The 24,220-nt window shown below is 38.3% G+C and overlaps 1 protein-coding gene across 3 annotated transcripts in view; it reads left to right on the forward strand.

The window, feature by feature from the left end:
• The window catches only part of GLRA2 (glycine receptor alpha 2), a 126,955-nt gene extending 103,974 nt beyond the window's left edge, over positions 1-22,981 (forward strand). For all 3 annotated transcript variants that reach the window (XM_085323189.1, XM_085323190.1, XM_085323191.1), the window contains one exon: positions 22,703-22,981. In XM_085323189.1, coding sequence (XP_085179315.1) covers positions 22,703-22,981 — 279 coding nt within the window. The remainder of the gene's footprint in view (positions 1-22,702) is intronic.
• The last annotated feature ends 1,239 nt before the right edge of the window (positions 22,982-24,220 follow it).

Here is a 24,220-nt window from a genome sequence, read left to right on the forward strand (position 1 = left end):
AAAAGAAAAGAAAAGAAAAGAAAAGAAAAGAAAAGAAGGAATTCAGCCATGGGGGTACACAAGCAACAGATCAAAAAACATAGTAGCAACAGTCTGTCCAGATGGCCCAGAGCAGATGAGAGAATACAGGTACAGCAGCAGCTAGAAATAGAGAAAATAGGAGGAATGAAGGATCTAAGCTTCCTGGAAACACATTTTTTCCAGAGAAAAACAAACATAAACAAAGAAATTGTGGAAAACTTTTTTTATATAAAGTACTGTTTGGAAGTGTTGCAAAAAAGAGTTAAAGCTTTACTCATAATATAGTTGGAGAAAGAATGCTAAGATTAAAACTCAAAGCACAGGAGCATCTGTGTTTGATGTATATTATCATCTCAGACACAGTAAGATGATAGATTTTATATTGTTTTTCACTCCAAACCAAGAAACGGAAGAGCAAATGAGTAGTCACATTTCAAGGGAGAAAATCTTGGAAACCTTTCAGGCGCATTAAAAATTGTGTGATTAAAGGCAGACTAATTTATGGAAAATGTAATATCAGTTTGCAGGAGAGATTATTTAAACAGCTTAACCATTGAGAAACTCCTCCAAATATCAAATGTTTAATATCTAAACAGTAATGAAAGCTGGAATAGAACAAATAGGCAGCTGAAGAAGTGGAATCCAGGTGCCAGAGCAGGGGCAGATTAGCCTGGAGAGCAAAATTCTTAATTCTGTAAAAATAAAACATAAAAGAAAAATACCTAGTCTAGGGGTAGTGGAAACTAGAGAAGTGGAAACTAATGAGTTGTTAAGCCACAAAAATAGTGACTCTTCATAGTCACTGAAATGATCAGAATGACTCCACAGTTCAACACTGTCAGGAAACTCGTGTTTGTAAATTAAGGATCTATCACCATCTAGAACATGGAAAATTCATTATTATTAAATAAAAATAAAAACATGCTACTGTATGTTTTCAGGGGAGAAAAAAATTACTAACTGTGCTGTCAACAACGGTTATCTACATAACGAGCGTGATGTAGCCACCTTGTAGCTGTTGTTCCAGCTTCCGAAAGTTACCACTCCTCAGGCAAATAGGAAGATCTAAGATACACTGTTTTGGGTACATATAATGCATTCACATTACTAATACAAACATTATGGAAGGTTCAGAAGATAAAGCACAGGAAGATGAAATATTGTTTGGAAGAATCATAATTATTACAACATGGATTACTCTGTGGGAAGAAGGCATGGAAAATCAAACCATAGGGACCAGGCACTGTACCGAAGCACCAAACAAGACATGATGCAGTATGATGATTCATGCGGGCCACCTTCCAAATACCATAGCAAATCAGAACTTAATAAAATTAAGATATAGGGCCACAGAACAGTAGTACTACTRTATTTCAGAACTGAGACTGTAAAATGACTGTATACTCCATCACCTTGAGACAGGTAGAACTGGAAGAAAGGCAGAAGGTGTATTTGATAAAGGTTTTTTGTTGTTGTTTAGTTGGTAGTGTTACTTCTGCTTTAGAAACTCAGAGTCCTCCCTTGTATGTACCCAGCATGCTGCACATGAAACGATCAGTTCTAACCTGACAAGCCTTGGGGACTGAAGTTTGCACTTCACTTGAGTGAGTTTGTCCTGGTAGTTACTCATGAACAGCAGGAAATATGCCAGAAATGAACTCTGCAGTTTTCCAGCTCATGAAAGGTGCTCTCCAGCTGGGTGCAAATGTCTCATTTTTCATTATACCTAGGGGAGAGTACAAGCTGAAAATAGGGCAGAGGAAGCTAAAAAAAGCCAGGAAACCATGTTCTTATCTTTGATGCATTAAAGCAACAAGAAGTAGCTTTTCAAGAAACACATGCTAGAGGAACTGTGTTTTCCAGACTATTTTTTGAAATTCATGATTATTTTGTTGGATCTGTTCTGGCCCACCTTATTTCAAGAAAAGAGATGATGAAAAAATATTGAATACAAATTTCATCAAGAAAAATGAAGATGGGGGACTTCAGTATGAGTACATTTGACTTACACTGTCCCTACTCAAGACTCCAAAAAGAGAGTAAAAAGCCAGTGTAACCAAAGGTTTTACCTCTTTTTGCCTTAGGCTCCATAAGGAGTCAAGGGAAACAGCTTTGCCTCAAATTTGTCTCCTTGCTCTTGCCTGGTAGGTAATGTATCTTTACTCTTTTTCTTGCCTAGACTTAGGCCCCAATAAGCCCCTGATCTCAGGGTTTCCCACTGCAGTGATGGTCCAGCCCTCTGTGCTGTGAGAGAGCAAAGAGACCTGGTAGAAAAACAGTTTCTGAGCCCCCAGTACCATGGGTTCATCAGGGCACTTCATATCAGCTCTAAGTTCTGCCCTGAGTTTTATTTTCAACAGCTTAGTTTTTCAGCATGAATAAATATAAATTAGTATTTCTGCAAGAGAATGAAAGGGTAACAGTGTTAGAGCATAATATGGGCTAAGGGTTTCAGCTGTATCAGTGTATTTCAACCCTTAAATGCAACTGTGCTAGTCCTGCACATCTCCAGAGATACAACACCAGTTGTATCAAATTACATTGTAAATTGGTGAGATGGGCAAGTGTTCAGTAGGATCCATRAAATGCATATTTACATCTGACCCAATTAATCCCGTTCTCCACAGGGGGAAGAAGCTGCTATTTGAAAGTAATTAATTGTGAAGCATTCTGTAATGATGTTGTCCAAATGACATTGTGCAAAACCAAATTGTATTAACTAGACTGTTGAAACCTCATGCTGTCTGAAGGTCTCAAAAACTTCATGCATTCCAGTGAAATCCACTTTTTTAGTACTTTTTAAAAAGTAGTGCTAAAACCATTTGTTTTTCTCTGTTTTCCTTTTCTCCAGAAGGTAAACAAGATTGTTTTGTAATTCTTGTTCGAGTTTATAGCCATTGCTTATAGCAAACTGATCAGTCAAAGCCTGATTCTGACACTTTTAGTTTGATTTAATCATCAGAGRTGCTTACTTCATTAGATCCACTGCTAGAGAAAGATACTATTTAGTGTGAATACAAAAAGAACACAAAAGAAGCAAGCTACATTTCAAATTTGGAAGTGTCTGTAAACTTACCGCCAAGCCCAGTCACAGATCACTAAAACCTCCTAGTGAGGAAACATCTGCAAATAACGCATTTCTTTTCTCTGTGACTGCACTCTTCTCAGGGTATCTCAGAGCTGATCAGTCCTTTTCTAGAGCTGACACAGCCCTGATTCTGCCTCAACAACTCTTCTTTGCTCCAATAGTGTCAATGCCAAGACAGACTGTTGATGTCATTTCTACTGGCAAGCCTAGCCTTCCAGTGGTTTGTTGAGCATCTTTGGTGTACTAAGTGTGCCATGTTGTTTCTAGCTCTTGGATTAACAGATTTGAAAGGTCAGAAAAGACTGCTCTGGTTGCCTAATCTAAACATCTGGAGTAGCAGAAGCCAGGAACTGTACCTACAGATCCCTTTATCAAGTCTATAACTTCTGTCTGAGCAATAGCATAGCTCTTTGAATCATTTGACTTCTAATCTGAGTATATAACTTCTCACACAGATACTGTGTATGCATTTGTACACACATATATTTTATAATGCACTTGTATGAGTGAGTTATTTTACTATGATGACAAAGTTTTCTAATTTCTCTGTAGTATCATGACAGAAGGCCCCTATGAGACATGATACCTTTGTTTTGATGCTTCACCACAGTCTCTTCAGGTAGTTCTCCATGTAGTTTCCTAAGCTAGTTCTTTCTGCTAGTCAYGTGGAAGTGCTCTGCCTGTGACTGACTCAAAGATTTTTCTGTTAAGCCTTCCCAAATTTGCTGGTGGTGGTGACCTGCCTCTGAGAGCTCTATAATCTTCATCTGTCAAAAGAAAAGCTAATTAAGAATGGAGATCACAAACTTTGTTCATTAGATATTATCTCAATTTCACTTATGTGAGATCTTACACTCCATTCTAGGAAAGCGAGTTCTATTTCCTCTTCAGGGCATAAAGCCTTATGTTGGTAGCTTCATGGAGTAGCTATCATCTTCTCTGCACAAATTTTCCAAGAGGTTAATCCATGTGCTCTCTGTTAATTTATGCCAAATTTATTATTTCACTTCCCTAGAGTGCTTGCTTTTCTAATATGGTTTGTCTTAATTGTCAAGTTTACAGGAAAGAGCTGTATAACAGATATTCCTCAAAATCCAAGCTTTTACCATATTCCATGTTCAGACTTTGCAAAGAACAGGGTAGAAACAGACACTGCAAGTCTCCCGATTTGCTCCATCTGCAGAATTTTACTCCTGTAGGCTTTCCTTAYGTGCTGAACACAGCAGGCAAGGGAAGTTACAAGGGTCCATTTTAGAGAACTAATTGAGTGTGATGCCATTACAGGTTGGTGAAATGGAGAGAACCTATATGTCAGAGCAAGCTCTTTCATGACTTTTGACACCTTCCATCTAGGAGGTGTGCTGCAAGACCCCTAATACCTTTTTTTAACCATTATGAGGACATTTCAATTAATTAAGATGCATTTGTCAGCTGCCATATTTTTTGATGTGTGTGCAGTATGGGTCTTGATACTACATGGGTACCCTATCCTAACTGTGAAAGATAGGAGACCCTGCAACTGCCAGGGGACTTCTCATGTGAAATTCAAGAAGGGGTATTCTTGTGTTTGCAGGTATTTACACTGACATGCAGGTACATTCAAGTGTTCTGAAAATGACTTTGTGCTCTTGCTCAGCAATTTTCCAGCCTTTTCTAGGCTGCACCCCATTTCCTATAACCTTCCAGTGGCTCTTGCAGAAGATAATTGCCTTTCTTCCAAATTGGCCTTTTACAGGTGACAAACCAGRCAGTTATTTTATTGCAGTTTGTTTACTGGGCCATAAGGTCAGCCAGTCTTTCAGCAGACAGGTGCCCTCGTAGGCATCTGTGTGTGTGTGAGAGAGAGTGTGTGCATGTGTGTATGTGTGTCTAAGGTGAAAAAGCAGAGAACGAGAAATATATTTTAGAAATTACTCTCCCTGCATTACCTTGGACTGTGATTCCGACATAGATCATCTGCTTTTTCTTGTGCCTGTCTACTTCATAATATCCGTTTTCCCCCAGACTCTCAGCCCAGCGTGTCCTGCCATGCCTAGTCTTCAACTTTTCTTAATGTATTAATTCTCTCACYGAGTCTCATGTTTGGGTATCACGCTTTTCACTCCAGGTAGCCTCACCCATATTTCTAGCAATGATTTCTATGGCAAAAATAAAGAGGATATCTTGTTTCTTAATTTGTCTTCTGCCTTGAAAATTACTGCTCTGTGTAATATTTTCAGTTACTTCTCAACCTTTTCCTGAGTGGGAGCTTGGTTGCTCTCCTACTCCACTCCCAAATCTGTTTTTTGGCTTTGCAGCCTTGTTAATGTGTTCTACATGTAGCGTTTGTTTTGAGCTTCGCTTTTCTACGTGGCAAGGTTCAACTTTCTTGACATAGAACCTGCAGAGCTGGATACCTACCACTCTGCTAAATTAGAAGGTAGAAATAATAGAACTTTATTATAGATGTAATATTATGCTTGAAAACAATTGCTTTAATAATGCATACAGAAAGGTATAATACTGGATTTGGATTCTTGTCTTCAGATTTCACATCTTAGGCAAAATGAGCTTGTAATCTGTTTGAACTAAACGTACAGCATCATAGCTAAACGGCAAAGGCACTTGACAGGAACTTTTCTTTTGGCTGTTATCCAAAYTTGGAAGTCAAATAGAGAGCATTACTGCGAAATTCTTGGGGGAGCTATTCAGCACTCAGCTATGTCTCTTCACAGTAGGAAGCTCCATTCAGAGAATATAAAACACAACTCTACCATCTTAGTCCAAGACTCAGTCTAGCCCAGGAAGCTATCTGTGACAGCTCTCAATGGAGGAGGCCCAGAGAAGAAGGCAAGAGGAGTGCAAGTTTACAGCAATATGTCCTCAGTATATCCCTCTAGGCTCCAGAAATTTTCAACTCAAGGACTTCCTAAGCCAGAGGTGGTATTTTAGTAATGCTAGCCTTTGCTATTTACATAGAAAACACAATTCAATGTTATATTCGTGAATTATTTAATGCTTTCTTAAACYGGCTATGAGTTGTTCATATCAGCTCCTCAGCATTGTGGAACTAGAAATACATATGGTCACAGGAGCAGCTAGGAATTCACACTGGGATTGAAAACAGTGGCGGAAGAGGAGGAAGACCTTTTAATGATTAATCAAGAGATAGAAACAATAAAGCTATATGTATCATGAAAGCCCTAATGGAAATACTCTAAAATTGATTTTGCAAATTTTAATGTATATTCTCATCTGCTATTTGTCAAAAGCAAAGTAATACTGGGTTCAGTGACTGTGCCAGCAAGGAGTGTAGGGCTGGAGGAGAAAAGAGGAGAACTAGTTCTGTAAGGAATTTTCAGTATTTATATTTTCTTTCTGATTTGATTTGATATATTTGTAGTCATACAAAAGTATGAACAATAGTAAGAAAAATGTTATCTTATTTAAGGACTTCAGTATTAGCCAGCTTTAGCCTGCCCTTCAGATTTCTCAGATGATGGCCAGGGGACTATTGGTGGTCCTTAAGACATGCAAGAAAGGAAGCAAAAAAAATGGGAGATACAGTAGTACAAAATGAACACTCAGAGTTATAGCCTGTCATTTATTTGGCTGTAAAAGAAATAACAGCATAAGTTTGTGGCAACACTACGTGAGGTGGTCCRTATTTTTAAAGATTATTTTCTTCCATAATTAAAAATTTATCATGAAACATTCTTCTATGTCAGTTCTGCGGCACCCAAGCTTCACCTTTCATGTAGACTTCAGCAAGTGATTAGCTAGCTGTTGCAGTTCTCTTTTTAAATGTTTTCAGACACTGCCATTTGTTCCTTATTTTGGAGATGTCCTAGATTTTTCTGTCATGAACTACAGAGGAGTCAGTTCTGTGTTTTTCACTAATGGATTGGTCTTTTATTATTCTGCCCTTGTTGCTACTTGTGCTGGATGTTCATGTGGTGGAGAAATAAACTGTACTTTTTCATAGAGACCAGTGGGACTATGGGAAAAAGAGTAATAAATCTCCAAAGAGGATAGCTTTCTGCAGGCACAGAAATGTTGTGTTGCTCCCTAGCTGCAAATAAAGACCCTTTTTTTTCAAGTTTACACAAAGGATGTTTTCCTCCAAATACACGGCAGCTCTTTTAAGAYGCTCTGGTGCTGTAAAGTCCTGTTCCTTTGTTATTTCTAGATACTGGGGATGCCTGTTTATGTTGTCTATCCCTTATTTTCTCTTTGATCTTTCTTCACTTTCCTTTGTGGCTTATATCGTGTAATTTTGTTGTAAATATAATCTACTTGAATTTTGCTTTTTGACATGTGAAGATTGATGATTTTGTCATCCTTCTTTATTCTGGCACAGCATTTCCCTTTATTTGATGGGTTATCTTGTGGATATTTGTGTAGCTTGAGTTGAATAACAGATTTATACCATGACGAAGGATTTTTTTTTCATCAGATGCCATGTTTGATCTTAAGAGTCGTTATTTCATGAATATTTTTCAAATTCCACTTGATGCTAATAGACTGTTTTATTGCATGTGGCATGGCATCCCAGCCAAAGTGTTATTGGAGCTTCTTGTTGCCTAATCTGACTTTCCTGGGAGTTCTGCAAAGTATTTACCTTCTTCAACTATGAAGCAACAATTTACTCTCCTGCAGTAGGGTCTTATTCAGCAGATAGGAGATAGGAAGGGAGGCTTACCACACTGTATTTCTTGTGCAAACCAAGGATTGCATTAACCTGAGACAGATGTCTGCACTCCCAAAGCATTGTACCCTCACAGGTAATTGGCAGGCCACAGTGGAATGTTAATTTTAGCCTTTCTTTATCCACAAGTCCTTCCTCTCTTGTCTTCCATATCAAGGGAAAGGTAACTTAGGAACTGATACCAGATGCATGGGAGCCTGAGGATCCTTTATGCTAGGAGGCTTCGAAGCTTCAAAGCTGAGAGGCTTAAACTTTAGCCTCTTTGCATGTATAAAGCATTACAATGTATAGAGAGCTGTTTGGCCTGGCGAGGTGTTGATTTCTATTCCATTCTTCAAACTACAAATACAGAATCACAGGATCATGGAAAGCAGGACCAGAAGGGTCCTTGAAAGCCAGCTGGTGTAGCCAGGATCAGGCAGCACACTGAGAGATTTACAGTTGCCGAAAATATTAATCAGTGCTCTTAAACAGTTTCTTCTGTAATGYGCCCAGTATATCATGAGCGAGTTTAACAGAGATTTGTGAGAGACTGTTCCTCAGGGAGACTGTGAGCTGAATTATATCTCTTTGTGAATGTGCTGACCTGGAGCTGAGTATTTCTGATTTACATCCTGTAATTCTCCTTGACTTCAAAGTACTCTTGGAGAAAAAAGGTCGCTAAAAAAGACTCTGAACAATTATTTACCATTCTGGGCAATAATAACTATAGGGTCTTTCTATCCTAAGGCTCTTTGGTTCCTCTTCCTTCACAGCACAGGTTACACGGCAGCAGATGCTGAGGAACTGAAATACAGCTACAACAGTTTGTATGTTTGTAATTTGTGCCATCCTCCTACTGAGTTGTCTGCTTTCTAAGTCTTTGCTCTCATCCTTTCTTAGCCCTGAGAACCCTTCACCCTCTAACACTTTTTAAAGGTTCCTCCTAACTTTAACTTCTGCCTGGACCAAGGAAGCAGTTTTTCACATTTTAGATGAGGAGCCACGATTAATCTAATACCTATTTTGACAGTGATTTAAAACCCATATATACATGATGTAGTCTAGAAACAACCTGCCTGAGCAATTAGCTCAGCAATCAGACATTTACAAACTGTATGATCGAAGAGCAGAGTTATGGATTAAGGTGTATAATGATTTTCTTTATTTAATAGAAAAAAACATGCAGAATTTTAATTACAATCAGGAAATTCTACGTTTCCTGCAAGTATTCATGGGGGTAGCTAATGTCATAACTGTGCTTTGACAAGGAAGGACCATACAAAGCAAGACTGGAAAACTGGCAGATAGAAGTACAGTTTCTATTTCATGTCGGGCCTTGCAAAAGAACACACATCTGAAATGAATGTGTGACAAGCGGGGAGTATTGGATTTCTGTATGAGGAGTTGACAAGTCTGACAAACAGCAGCCATATATTATCTGTGATGGAAAAAAGATCACATCATTTATAACCTTTGAAGCAACAGGAAAACTGAACGCAACATCATCTTATAATGATCTAAGAGAGAACTGTCTCTCTTTTTTTCTGCCTAGTTATATATAGCTGTTAAAGAAGGCCCTGCTGAGCAGAAAATGGAGCATATGATCAAGGGCAGTCCAATGAGTCAATTTACTGACTAATACTGTACATTATCATGTCAAATATATAGCACCAGCAGTATGAACAATAATGAAGCCTAGTTTATTTCTTTCCTTGTAAATTGAAATGAAGATGTGATTGGAATTGTCACACTTGAATATATTAGTCAGATTCTCTTAATCATCTTAAATAAATTGCCTTATTCCTTATACTGACATTTACTTTATAAGCCTTTCTAAGACAGACAAACCGAAACCATCTATTATATGTATTTATTTAAAATATCCTCCACACACCTGTCCCCTCAAGTGATGGTTCAGTRGTCTAACACTTTGATATACCTGCTTCCCTCAGACCCAAACAAAGCATAATTTRGCCTTTTATCCTTTTGGAGAGAAATCATTCAGTTCAATGGCATGCAGAGACTCTGTAAATGAATTAGCTCTAGGATCGTCTGTAAACAGTCCATCCATGATGCTGACTGGCGAAAAGACTTGTGAAAACCCCAAAAGACCATCAAAAGGAGCCTTTTTTGTAACCTAGTGTTAGGTTACATCTCATGCCTCAGAGTTTCAATGGCCAAGTCTGAGGAGGGGGATATTGCCAATATTGCGCCTACTCAATGGTTCTTGTTTTCTTACTTTTATCTTCTTTCCAAATCCCAGGAAGAACATGCCTATATGTTTTGTAGGTTTGTTTATGGCATTGATCAATAAGGTGGTTACTTTTTGTAATGTCAAGCTGAATGCCAGCTGAAGAGAAGGTGGTGTTAATGGTAAACTTCCTTTTATAGTAAAACTGCCACTGAACTTAGAAGGGGAACACTCCAATGTAGCTGTATAGTATCAGGATTCTTGTATAACACTGGTGTCCAGACTCCAGGTGAAAGTCTGTCCACATTTCAGTTTGTTAAAATATGTTCTTAAAATTCCAGTCAGGTTTGAATGAGCAAAAACTTAGTGAAGTAAGAGTTGAATTGACAAGTCAMTGCTATTCCTTTAGGAATAAGAAGAGTACATAATCAATTTTACTGATTTCTAAACTGCTTGCTCTAAGGAGAGAACTGAGAGTAATTGGAGACACATTTRCCAACTGTTTGCTGAAGGGAAGTCACAAAGCCCAAATATTGCTTATCTGTTAAGCACAATTTCCTGTAGGTTGTGTGTAAGCTAATACATAAATTAGCACAATATTATAAATTTAGCATGTATAAAAAAAACCAGATGGTATTGCTGTTAGCGGACATGCCATTGGAGTATTCCAGAAGCGTGCCAAGTCTTTAATCTATTACCATATGCATATATTACCAGTTACTGAGTTTTCAGTAGATAGAACAATATGTAGTATGCATGACTGACAACTTTTTGCTGAGCTTTCAACTTAGAATAAAAGCAAAATGCCACTTTCTGGTTTTGCAGTGTTTACTGTGTTCGTTTTCCAGAACCTCTGAATGGTTCATATTGCAAGTGCTGGGCAATCAGAACAAAGACACAAAAGCTCTGTGGGCCGATACACTCTGCAAGAGCTCCAGCTTTCCATGCCAGCAAAAGGGCATGATGCATATAGTGAGTGGTAGTACAAATAAGTAGCGATACATTTCAAAATGTTTTGTGCTCCTTGAAGCTCTTTGAACAATTAGAAGCTGTGTGGGTATTAAAACTGAAAATGATATTTTATTAAAAAAAGTATTTTCGATATTCTTAAAAATTGGAATAACCCCCTGAGTTCAGAAGTGGTCTTGGCAAGGTGGAGGACAATAACCTCTTCTTTTATTATTTGTCTTTCCTTTGGAAGAAGGGAAGTTAACTGCAAAGATCAGAAAGGGGTGAGAGCAGATATGGGCTGAGGAAGGAACTGAGTTTTGCGAATAGAACACAGAGGTCACAGATTTGGAAATCAGTAAGGAAGCARCAAGGCAAAAGCAGAGCTGGGAGTTAGTAATGCAAATTTGCTGTAGAAAAGGTAGGAAAGGAGTCAAGAAGGAAAGAGTCAGATACAGGAGAAGGAGRTAAGTTGTGGAAGAGCCTGAGAGCAGCTATTGAATACTTACCAGTTCCTTAATTGATTTGGTTRTGTTTCACATCAGTGGCTATACGACTCCACTTGGGTTCTCTGCTCCGGATAAACAAATCAGATCAGTGTTCACTCATTGTAATTGCACAGAATGTACAATATCCTGTCGTGCAGTATTTAGGTTGCCCCCAAGCCCATCAAATTGTTCAGTCCTGGTAGAGCATTTCTGCCTGGTACTCAAGAGGCTATTGGAGGTCCAGTGAAGTAGAAACTTGTGCTATTGGGTCTCTTTTGGTCTGGGGGAGGTTCTGCACTGCTTCATTCTTTGGCTCAWTGGCATATTTACTGAGTATAATCCTTCCCCGTGTGTTATCCCCTCACAAAAGTAGGACTTCAAAGTCAGGTGGTGTTAGGCCCTCAAAATTAGTACTGATCTCTCCAGTACAGTCAAGTGCATGCTTTTCCAGAGCTCCAGCACTGCCGACACTGATTTAGAGTTTATTACTCCAGGTCACATAAAAGATGAAACATGCAATATACACGTTTTGGGCAGGCTGCTGGCACAGTGACCTTTTATTTTGGTGTTTTTATTGTGTTCTTCTCTCTAGATAAAATATTTGGACATTTCTTCTCCCCATTTTCCTTAACATTCTTGAGCAAGGTTTGAGTTTAGATGAGTGTCCGAGATCCCCTCCCAAGAATACATTTTCTAGTCCCTTAGCCATGGTTCTGCTTTTCATCTGCCTGTATATCTCAGTACTGACTTTTCTCATATACTATCAAATTTATTTTTTCAGGTTATCCTTTAATCAGTTTTGCCAAGTAATAATAGTCTACCACYAAATTATCTGTTGCTTAGCTACCAGCCTGTCTGGGCAGATGGTCTTCTGGATAGGTGCCAAAACTCCACCAAAGAGTCTTTCCATGGATGGAGAAGATTGAGAGGGTTTAATAACCCTTACTCAGGTGTGCTCTGTCCCTCTTCCTTGGAATTTCAGTCCCACATATAGGCGACAAGCTAGTAGAAATGTTAGTATTTTGAAAAAGTATTCAAAATGGAGGTTGCAGTATGATAAACATCATGGAGAGAGCACCTAATCTTAAACAGGAACATACAAATTCTAGTTAAGCAGATCTCCCATTAACAGATACCCTTAGGGAATCCGAATGCATTAGATTACTAAACTAAGTAGATGCACACAGAAAAAACAGTCTGTATGTTTATGTATGTATACACATCTATGTAAGTGGGTATATACAGATTGTGTGAATATATGTATTTGTGTATGTATAATATAGTAGAAAAAAAAAACTATCATCAAACTCATTTTAAGTGAAACTTTATTTCRTTTCTGTTGTATGCATATTTCAAATGACCTTGTAGGATTTGTGGATTTATTACTTACCAGATCAGAAAAAAATATAATTCTGTGTAAAGATTAGACCATTAAGTTGCTGTATCATTGAGAGCCATTGATTTTTACCTCATAATAAATGTTCATTTTTCTGTGAATAAATAATATCAGAACTTTATAGAACAATCCTTCAGAGAAGCATATCAAAATGAAAATACAAAAGTGAATATATATAGTAATTTCTGTTACATTCAAAGAGTCAGGATGTTTCCAAGATGCAACCATTTAATTTAGAAACCAAGTCTGAAGTGCAGATAGCTGGCAAATGCTTTGTTTAACCCAATCACACTTCAGAGCTATGTAAAAGCAGCTAGAGAAATCCAGATTGAGATCTTGGCTAACAACAATAACTAAACAGTATGCAAAGCCAGAAAGGATAATTTGTATAATAGAAGACAAGAAAAAAAAACTAATCCCAAAGCTTTGTTTGTTGGAAGTCTYGTATAAAGAACTGACAACTGGAAAAGGCATTGATTTATCTGTTGGCTCRTCTCCTTAAAAAAATAACAACCCCCCCCCAGCCTTTTGAAATTTGCTTGTGAACACTCTAAGATTATGCAGATACTCCTATTTTGCCAAATAATTAGATTTTTTTAAATCTAATTTTTTAGATAAAAAAGATAATTTGCAATATTTAATTTGTTTTGTGTAGTATTTGCATAAATTAAATGCACTAAGTCTGTCTGAGGAAGCACTGATATTCTTCYTCTGGGTGTTCATTGCTGTAGTAAATGGTCTGGAGGGAAGAACCCATCAGTAGAGAAAAGAGTATATCTCTTCCCCTTCCCCTTCCCCTTCCTCTTCCCTTTTCCTTTCTCCCTTCTTTATGTTATTTATCTTATAGCATTTACTTAAAATCTCTTGATATCCTTACCTTTGACCAAGARAAAGTGGCAYGGGGAGCTTTTAGAAGTCAGTACCTCATACAGTCTTGCAGGATGTACTGCATATTTGGTCATTCTCCTTACGTTGCTGAGACTTAGCAGGCTTCTCCAGTTATTACTGTAAAGCAAGTTATTACTGTAAAGCCTGGCAAGARGGGTGCAAAGCTGTTAGGCAACCTTTCCTCCTCATAAGATGTGAGTGGAGGTCTGTGAAGATGCAGAGGGAGCCTGGCACCCCCTTCTCTCCTCCACTTCCCTGTGAGGGAAGCTCACAGCTCCTAACACCATAGGAGCTGTTCTCAGCGCCTAACATGTGCAGAGTGGGGACTGTCAGTGCTCAGCGATGGGGACAGATGTCACTGATTATAACGTGTCCTTCCAGAGTCTTGCCCAGGCTGGGATTCTGGGCAGAGGCCGCGTTGCCATTTGACCATCAGTGGGCTCACCCCAAAGCCTGAGAGAGCTGAAGAAATTGAAATCTGAATCTGAAAAAATTACCAGCAATGCTTTGTTCCAGATGGTGATCTACACAAATCGGATCATAGGTGTCAATTCTGGGCCCTATGCATATGCATATACTTTCTTTTTTTTCTTTAATTTTGACTGTTCAACAAATGAGATACTCTGTGCTGCCAAGGTCAGGGCACATGGGTGTTGTAATAAAGTAATCTAAGTTGATTACAGTGGAGGCAGAGACCAGTGGAAAAAAGCACGATAAAAACCATCTCCCCCAAAATATTTAAAACTGCTTGGGGGAAACTACCAGAGAACCTTCCGGGAAAAATCCTAAGGAAGCTTGTGCTCAAATATTTCCATCARTGGCTGGGGCCTGCAAGCTCAGGTGTCTCATGCGATGCTGTAAGAAAGCAATGATAGTTTCCCAGAAGACTGTCACACACCCAAGGCACAGTGTCCTTGTCCTGATTTGCTGGGCTGTGTTGACCCTGCAGCAGGCAGCAAGTCTCAGGGCAAGAGAGTGCTGAAGTCTGAAGCTAGGGCTTAAACACTGCAAACAGTGTGGGTCTGCTTATGGTGCAGACTAATCTTTAATGAGTTAGCTGTTTCGYAGAGAGCAAGAGGAAGGTTCATTCTAGGTAAGTTTCCGTAGGTATTTTAGGTTTTGGAGCATGTTAGCAAATACAGTCTTGCTTTGCATTATTTGTATTTATTTAGCATGTAGACAGGTAAAGTGTCGTAGCTGTTTTAATTGTATGAGCTGATGCTTCACTAAGCTCACCAAGGCTCATGCTGGTTAGTTAATCAGAATGGAAGCAAGCTGTAGCAAAGTTCGCTCCTCAAAGCAGAGCCATGTTGTCTCTGCACTGCTTTTCTCTACCTTTCTGCCCCAAATTTTTCATGTTTTTCCATACCTACTGTGCTCTGCTGTCCTCTCTCATGTGCTTTGATGCCCCCAGTAATTGTGATCTCACACACTAGTTAAAATGTCGGAATAATCACATGTTTAAATACTAGCCTTGCAGTTTACCCAGAATTACACGCAGACAGGGTGAGGAGAAAAGAGTCACCCTGAATCCATTAGTTTTCAGGTCAAAGCAGATTATCTCTCAAATCAAAGTCACTAACATGCATTTGTCTGATTTAAAACAGATAATATGCAGCTCCCGTTGATAAACTGAGACAGTCACTCCTTTCATCAGAAAGAGACTGGCAGAACTGCTATCCAAGAGCAGTCAAGTCTCCAAACTTCACTGTCCTGAGGGAACTTAATATCCAAACAAATGATGCCTATACAAGGACACTCACACATCCCTGAACCTGGACATTTTAAAGTATTTTTTTAATTTAAAACAGAGGGAAACTGAGACACAATATTGCTGTGTCAGGARTAAATCTGCCTTTATTTAGGAGTTATAATTCTCTATCATAACATCTATGATACTTTGAAAAACAGCAGTTCATCTGGTTCCCTCTCCCTCTCCCAAAATTAKAATATTAATTATATCTTATATATAAAACATGAGGTTGAATAAGAAATTTATATTGACTGGATTTACAAAATCTGAAGGGAAGAATTCTTACTTTACTAAAGAACAGGAAAATCATTCTTTTTATAACAACCTGATCACCTTACTGACTGTATAATCTCTATTATTAAAGTGATTCTTAATACATTTCAGTTCCACTTTATGATATTTCAATTCAGAAAGATATTTTTGCACCACAACACATTTAAATTATGTTATTCTTTCAGTTGGATAATGTTCAGTTTCTAGTCGAGGAGGGCGAAACTACATTAACTACTGTTTCATTATTGTATTAACAACAGTTCACTTGCTGTTCTTACAGAACGAGTAAGTAAATCACTTATGCTTCAAAGATTTTTCTGCTGTTTATTGGAGATAAGAGGTATTATTAAACAAAACTCTAGAAAACAAACCTAAATGTGTCCACTGGAAATCCTTACCAAAGAGAGCAATGAYCAAATTCTCTTTTCATAATTAAAATGTTGATGATATTTATAATACAAGGTTTCTTTTACTTAGATTTTATAAAGCATGAGTGTCCAAATGAGGGGAAAAACAAACCTCACTGAGCAGGAAAATTGCTGGTAAGAGAGATGGTAAAGATGTTATACACAGAGTGGTACATCATGACTGAGCAGGACCCCTCAGTAGAATCAGTCAGAGACTGTTTATGGCTTCGGTGAAACACCCTAGTGAATATCTAGGAAGAGCRGCATCTAGGCCAAATTCTGGGACTGATATGAGCTGCAGTTTGGGCAGAATTGCAATGAGAAAGTGCTTTACACCACCTTCTGTTCCTCTGAAGCCTGGGCTAAGTGGGGAGATGGAATGGCATCTGCTGTAGAAAGGCTGAGCTCCAGKGCTCCCCAGAATGGAACAAAGCACAGAAATCTGCCAGTGACCTCTTCCTTACCAAATATCACCTAGATCTTGCTCTATCTSTACATTTTCCCCTCACTAAAGAACTGGAACACATAGGTTTGCTGTATCAAAGTCATTTCTTTCTGCATTGGCAGGGCTTAGCCTCAAGGCAGGGCCATGTGAGGAGAAAAAAAAATAAAAAGACCCTCAAATTATTAAAAACTGAACTAAGTTTTCACTTTCAGTAGCCACAAATGAACCTATTCTTCCTGAATTTGTGCCATTTTGCTATTTTCATCCTCTGAAACATCAATTCACAATAATTTACACAGTTAAATGAAAAATAAATTCCATTAAAAAAAAAAGAAAAGAATAAATTCTCCCTGGTGGTGTCACTGGGTTTTATCCTATTTCTTGCACTTCAGAAAAAATATCTAACCATAACCTGTTCATTTTCTCTATCTAACATTAATTTTAACTAGGATTTTGTGATTTCTGTGATATCCTCATTCAAACATAGCTTTCCTAAGCTGATGAAGAGATCTCAATTACTGTCTCTTCTCAAGCAGAAGAAATCATTGGTCATCCTTGCTGCTCCCTTTTGTACTTTTTCTAAATGCAATTTTCTAATGTCTTTACTGAGTTTGGGTTACCAGAAGTGTTCCTTGCATTTAGAAACTGGGCACACTGTGAGTGCTTTAAGTGTCAGAACTATGTTTTCTGTTTTGTTCCCAGTTGCCTGGCTGTTGCTTAGCAGTGGGCTAATGTTTTCAGAATCATCTACACAGTGATTCCCAGAACTCTCTCCCGTGAAAGAACTAATTTTGAGCCCATTACTGTGTGTGTACAATTAGAGTTATCTTTTGCAATGTGTTTTAGCTTGCACCCATCAATACTAGATTTCATCTGCTGCCATTTTGTTACCTGGTCACTCAGCATTTATAGCTCCTTCTGCAAAGCTGGGCTTAGACTTGTCAGTTCTGGATAACCTGTTTCACTGAGGTGCCCTTGCTCTGAAATGCTTCTTTCCAGCTCAATTTTAAATATCTTTGCTGTTCAATTACAGATCCTTGGAGGATCATCTTCCACAGCTTTCCTCAGATATAAAGCTGATCTTCCTCTCCTAAACTTTATTACTATCTTTTAACTAGTTAATCTGTGAAACAACGTTCTCTCTCCTCTCCTGACAATTTAGCTTTTTAAGAGCCTTCTGTGGGGAACCAAAGACGATTTGAAAATCCAAGTACGCTACCTTGGCTGAACTGCCTTCRTGCACAATCTCACCGACTCCAGAGAACTGAAATCATGTGGGCATCACTGTCTTTGCGAAACCATACTGTGAACTATGTAATGCACTGAGAAATGAGAGATGTTTCAAAATCATAAAGATGATTTAGGATAAAGTCTCCAAAACTATTTTGGTATCTACTTCCTATTGATTTCATTTTGTATTCAAGTCTAAATTTATTGTGGTTTTCTAACTTAGTGCTTATGAATGCCAAAAAGGAAAATTTCCCTGATGTTCTGTAATCTATACCTAAAATTAATATCTCCTATGTCCTTGAAATWTAATTAAACCAGATAGTCTTTTAAATCGTTTGCCCACCATATGTTGGGAAAGGAGTAGCAAAATTAAATGAATAAATCACATCAGAGAGCAAATTAAATACAGTAGTKGAAGCCAGCTTCTCTCTCATTTTCCTTGTTGTTAAAATTGAGTCAATGCTGACAGTGAGCATTTAAAAATTGGTCTGGACAGAGCACTTTAGAATGCATTGCATGGAAAGCTGTGCACGCAAGGGGAGGAAAGGGCTAGATTACCTAAAGATTTTTTCCTATTCCTGATTGCAGTAGTATGAAGCTGACAGTACTAGTTACATTCTAGACCTGACAGAGTAGAAACAAAAGCTTTACAAAGATGGAATATGAAAAGAAGAAAAGCAGGATACCATGAGAAGAATATGAAACCCTTGATTTACCCCTTGATTATTAAGAGAAATTAATAATCAAGAAAGAAATCACTAGTTCATTGATGAAAATCCAACACCAAAGAATGTTCTGTATGGCATCATAAGATAATATATATAACTATTTTATAAATTAGATGATGTTGAAAATAGGTCTATAGAATTTGCCCAAAATGCAGGAAATAATTTTAATTTCAAAGGATGATTCTTCTAAAATACTCAAGAGTGTGAAAACCTGAGGGGAAAATAGTAAAACATTTTGACATTGCTATTTCTTTTCCATTTCTCATCCTAACTTGTAATGTTTTTTTCCCATATCTTCATCGAGGCTAGACTGAGTTATAGCTATACATAATGCAAGACTCTTCACATCCCTTTAGAAGGTTAAAGTCATTCACTTCATCGATTACTGGATATGACACTCTAGTTGGTGCCTGTTGGCTTCTATTTGATCTTCAATTTTTATATTAAAAACTGTAAAGCCGTAAGTAGCTGATAATTTAAGCAAGTGAGGTCCTGACTGTTTTAAAATGAAAGCAAGTATTATRTGTAGACCAACAAAACCAAGGACAGAAATGTTACAAAAACTGTTTTGTGCTATTTTATTGGGGACTAAGCTAGTGAATAGCACAGATCAAAGACTGCCTTTAGATGCGTCTTCACTGTAGGGTATGTGAGATAGTATGAACCAAATATGRCCTTGAGAATGACAAGTGACTCTGCCATCATGCAGAGGGTAGTCCAGATGATAGTTTTCTCAGTAGTTTGCCAAGCCCCCATGTTAAAGTAAGACATAGCCAGTTTGTTAAGAGAAGGTGCTTGAGATCTACTCTCCCTGTCATGTATAGAAAACAAAATATTCTCTTGCAAAGAATCTAAATTTAGAGTTCTTTCTCTATGACTCTGCCCAAATACGCTTCATGTGTAACAGAATTTTGGAATTTTYAGATTATGGTTTTGCACTGTGATTATGGTGCTTTAGAGAGATTCTCTTTGAAAATGCTTGTATTGATAAAATAAAGTACATTCGGGACAAACYCTTGTTCCTGAGGCCAAGCATTACCCTGTGGCTAATGACCGTWGTGTTTAATGATAGCCTCAGTGGAGCACATTTGTCTCAGAGAAAGCTCATTGGTGTGGGCCACACCACAGCGAGCTGACTAACAACCAGWGTGGAGAATGAAGCTCCAGTGCTTGCATTTACTCCCTCTCTCTCTCTCATTTAGCAGTGCAGAGGATTCTGCAGTCTCACAAGAAAGATATTAGCCTAGGACAGATGCATGGGTCTCAAGCTCTGCAGTGTTTCATTTTGAATTTTCAACAGCGTTGACTTATTTTAGGAAAGAAGGGCACAACSTCGAGGTCTTTTAGGTGATATATGAGGAGGCCAGAGAGCTCGGCCTGGGTCAGGTCCTGCCAGTGAAACCGTGGGTGCTGACAGCGCTTAGCGGGGAGATGCACACCAGACCATAAAGTGCCCTAAAGCACACAGCAGGGCTTTAGGAGACTTGGACAGGGCTTTATGACTCCTGGAGAATTTTCCTGCTATAAAACATATGGCTGTACGGATTGTGGCCTTGCTTGCATACRCAGGCGGTTAGATAGTCACGGCAGCTGCAGTCCTTAGGTGGCTCTCTCTAGTGCTAAGTTTTTRTCAGAATAGAATATCAAAGACAGAAACAAGCAGCAGAGGAGAAATACGGTGCCAGTCTCTTAATTAATTATTCAGTCTTTTTAAAAGGAGTTTTTCTGGTAAACTTTTTTAAAAAACTGCTGCAAAAGCACACGTTTTTTGCAACCAGCAAACAGCTCTGTACTCTGAAAACAGGTAACAGCCCGATTCAAACATTCACTGGGGAGAAGGAGATTCAGATCTCCTCAGGCAGAGAAGGAAATTGAACACATACTCCTCATATCCTAGATGAATGCTGTACGTCTTGTGTCCTGGGTAATTCTATACCTACTGAAGTCCTAAATAAAAAAGCTRGCATGGGGATTGGGCACACTTTCCTCTCAATTTTTTGAAAAAGAAATGGCACAGCCAAACTGTCTGYTGGGAAAAATAAGGGCTGCAAATCCTGTTGGGAAACTGGTGGATCCTTGCAGCTAAAGGTTAAATGCTTAAGACCTGAAAGAATGAGATTAAAAGACCCCTATCCTTAATCTTAGATGGTCTCACACTGGAGTTACAACACTGTAAGCTCAAAATTAAGGTTCTAACATTGAAGACGAATTGCTCAGCCCTATGCAACAAAGCTGTGACCCAGCAGGACATGGACATCTGGATTCTGCAAGTCCTGGGTTGAGCTCAGTACATTTTATTTCTTCCCATAKATCCCTCACAAGTAATAGAAATTAAATTTTTAAAAAATAAATAAAGTACATATGGTAACACAGCTGCTGAWAATCTGTTGCTCTTTTTAATCACCTTTCATGTTCTGCTTTTGCATTTTATCTTTCAAATTCAGTATCAGGGAAAGTGCTGCAAGAAAGGCAGTTTCTTGTATTATTGCAGGACTTTGCAGTGTTAACTCACATAAAAGAAGTCTACTGTCCAGAACATAGGTCTCAGTGGGTTCCTCTTTAAAACACTTTGCATATTTATCATCACTAGGGCAAGGAGAATTTCAAATTTTTCACAGAGGGAATGAAAACTGTAAATAAATAAAATTGAAAAAAAAGCAACATGTTTCTTTCTCTTAATGATGGTGAGTTTTTGAGACAAAAAAGATATAAAAAGAGATATAAAACTTGGACAATTGCTCAAACAGCCTTGCAATAGTGCAATTATCCACCTGCTCATGGGTACACCATAGAATAGTCTTCATGCTGAAGTGACAGAGGCTTAAGAACACTCTTTATTGCCTATCTTCCTTTCCTACACGTTCAATGTTATCTCAGAGTGACCATTTCTGATTCGGTAACCTTGAGTCACTCTATTACTTACTCACATTTGTATGTCAGCTCCAAGGTAAGGAGAGCAAGCCAGGTAATATACCCGATTCCAATGTCACACTAGAGGAGAGAGAAAAATGAAATTATTGGAAGAGGTGCTCCTGTAAGAGAACAGTGATTTAAATCCTGAACTGATGTAAATTATCCTATTCCCTTCCCACCTCCACTCCCTGAGTTCAGCAACTGTTCAGCAATTACTATCTTGCCTCTTTAATGTTTTTTTTTCTTGAAGTCTCTGATTCTGTTAGGATCAGAAGGCTGTGGGGTAGTGGGAGATGCGAGGGAGTATTTCCCATGAGTGAAAGGGCTCCTTGTGAGCAGAAGGAGAGGTCATTTAAAGTCAACAATGAAATATTTGTCAGACAAAAAGAGAATCTTTAACTAGGRCAAGCTTTTGGGCCTGCACTTCATCCCTGGTGGAATGAAAAAGAATAGAGTTGCTTGTTTGCTGGTTTTGAATCCTTTATGGAGGGCTGCCAGTAACTATAACTCGTATATTATTGTGCTATCAGACAGGAAAAATGGCTGTGAGAATTTAGCAAGACAAACAGTCACAACCACTTCATCAGAGTTATCATGATGATAAAGTTCAGTAACTCACCTTTCCAAAAAAACCAAGTTTTTCCCYCTCAGACAAGAGAGAGAATGGATTTTTTCAAGACGGTGTATTAATTCTCAATATTGCACCTAACTCTTGCTACTAAGTACTCATTGTGCTTTGAGGTATTGATCCTCAAAGTATGGCTGAGAGTGAGGAGGGGAGGGGATCTATCCTTGCTTCATAGCTCAGGCATTGAAGTGCAGGGGCCATGGTTAGCCAGAGCAGTTGGTGCGCATTACCTGGAGTCCTGGGTCCCTGATTATCCAAGTCAGCTTGGCCAGAGCAGACTCCCTGCAGCCAACATAACGAAGTTTCCTTCCCAGAGGAAACAGGATGAGAGTGATGAGGTGAAGCATGCACAGMTAGCTGTCTTCTCTAAGGGGCTGTGATACAGCCTGGTACTCAGGTCTGGTGGTTTAGTCATAGCTAGGGAAGTTAAGGCTCAGATTCACAAACATTTATATTCACCTAATTTCAGTGTATTTTATGGGACTTTTAATTGCGTCTTTGAGGTCTAGGTTTTGCAGCAGAGCCTCACCAGCTGAATTGCTCAGATGTTTTGCAGGTGTACACATCAACTATTCAAATACGGGATGTGCTCTATAGACAGGTGATTGTTTCTTATYTATCTTCTTTATCCTCCAGGAAGATGAAGTTGCTCGTGACAGCCGATTCAATTTCAGTGGCTATGGAATGGGTCACTGTCTCCAAGTCAAGGATGGCACAGCAGTCAAGGCTACTCCACCCAACSCACCTCTGGCACCACCAAAGGATTCAGAATCCATCAAAAAGAAGTTTGTTGACCGTGCAAAAAGGATTGATACAATATCCCGTGCTGCATTCCCACTCGCCTTTCTCATTTTCAACATCTTTTATTGGATTACATACAAAATTATAAGGCATGAGGACATTCACAAGAAATAGGCAACCCTAGTTTGCCAGGACTTCTTAGCCAAAGTGATACACGTGTAAATAAACAGTGAAATGTCTTTCTGTCATTTGGACTAAGGGTTTCTTTTGTCCCCCAGGACACTGAAGAGAAAAAGAAAAAAAAAAGGAAAAAAAAAGTTATAGAAAGAAAAGTGATTGCATGAAACAATATGCCATGAAACCAGTCAATAAGGGTTCACCATATGTACTTGCAGTATTGTTCTTCCAGATTCAGCATTGATCACACATCTGTAAATGGGGCCAAATTTTACTCAACTTTAACACCAAAATATTATCTTTAAAAACAAAAGAGAATCAGAAAACAAACTATCCTCCTAAAACATCTACCAAGAGACTGTGGTGGCTACAGTACAGTGAGTTATAAGAGGACCAAACTTTTTCAGGATAATGTTGCCTTTCTATTTGAAACACGTCTACTGAGCTACATTCCATGACCATGTCTGTAGTTAGTGGTTTCACCAAGGAGTCCTTTTGTGGGTTGTAAATTATTTCTACTGACAGAGGAGAGAAAACAAAAAAGATTTATACTTTACTATCCTTGTGGGTGTGCATTTTAATATTATCTTGCTTTATTAGAATTGTAATTTTGGGGTTGAACTTGTGTGTTGTGTGATTTATTTGATAGCTGACACTCCAAAACCAGTGAAACTGCCCGGTTTATTTTGGTTGAAAGACAGTGCACTTAATTCATTTTATTTCTGCTGATTTTACATGCAACTTGAGGTGCCAAACTGTATTTTACCTATTGTGCTACCCTGTACCACACTACTTAGTAAGAACTTGTTTCCTCAAAGGTGTAGCTCAGTTTAGCATTAAGTTTCTATTACTGCTCTCATTGTAGCTGCAATCAATAGCTCTATAGGTAAACACAACTTGTTTACAGACCTCTAATTTATATCTTTACTCAAAGTGGCTATCATTTTAAATATCATTAACTAACCTAAGAATTTTAAAACTGTACTGTGATTTTCAGAACCTGTTACCTTTCGGTGCCGGATCTGCGTTATTCAAATCCTTGCTACATGTTTTAAAATAGAAAATAATGAARAAAAAGATGGTATTTTTGCTTACACAGAAGAAGACAACCTGTAACATAAAATGAATCAAACATTAAAATTTTACACTTGCTGTAAAAGGGTTTATTAAAAAAAAAAAGGTATTTGTTCAATTTCAATAAAGCTAAATGTGCTACTAATGGTTTTTCAGTTTTTT

Source organism: Rhea americana, unplaced genomic scaffold, assembly GCF_003343005.1.
Source record: "Rhea americana isolate MKP2758 unplaced genomic scaffold, rheAme1 scaffold_82, whole genome shotgun sequence".
NCBI classification, from domain to species: domain Eukaryota; kingdom Metazoa; phylum Chordata; class Aves; order Rheiformes; family Rheidae; genus Rhea; species Rhea americana.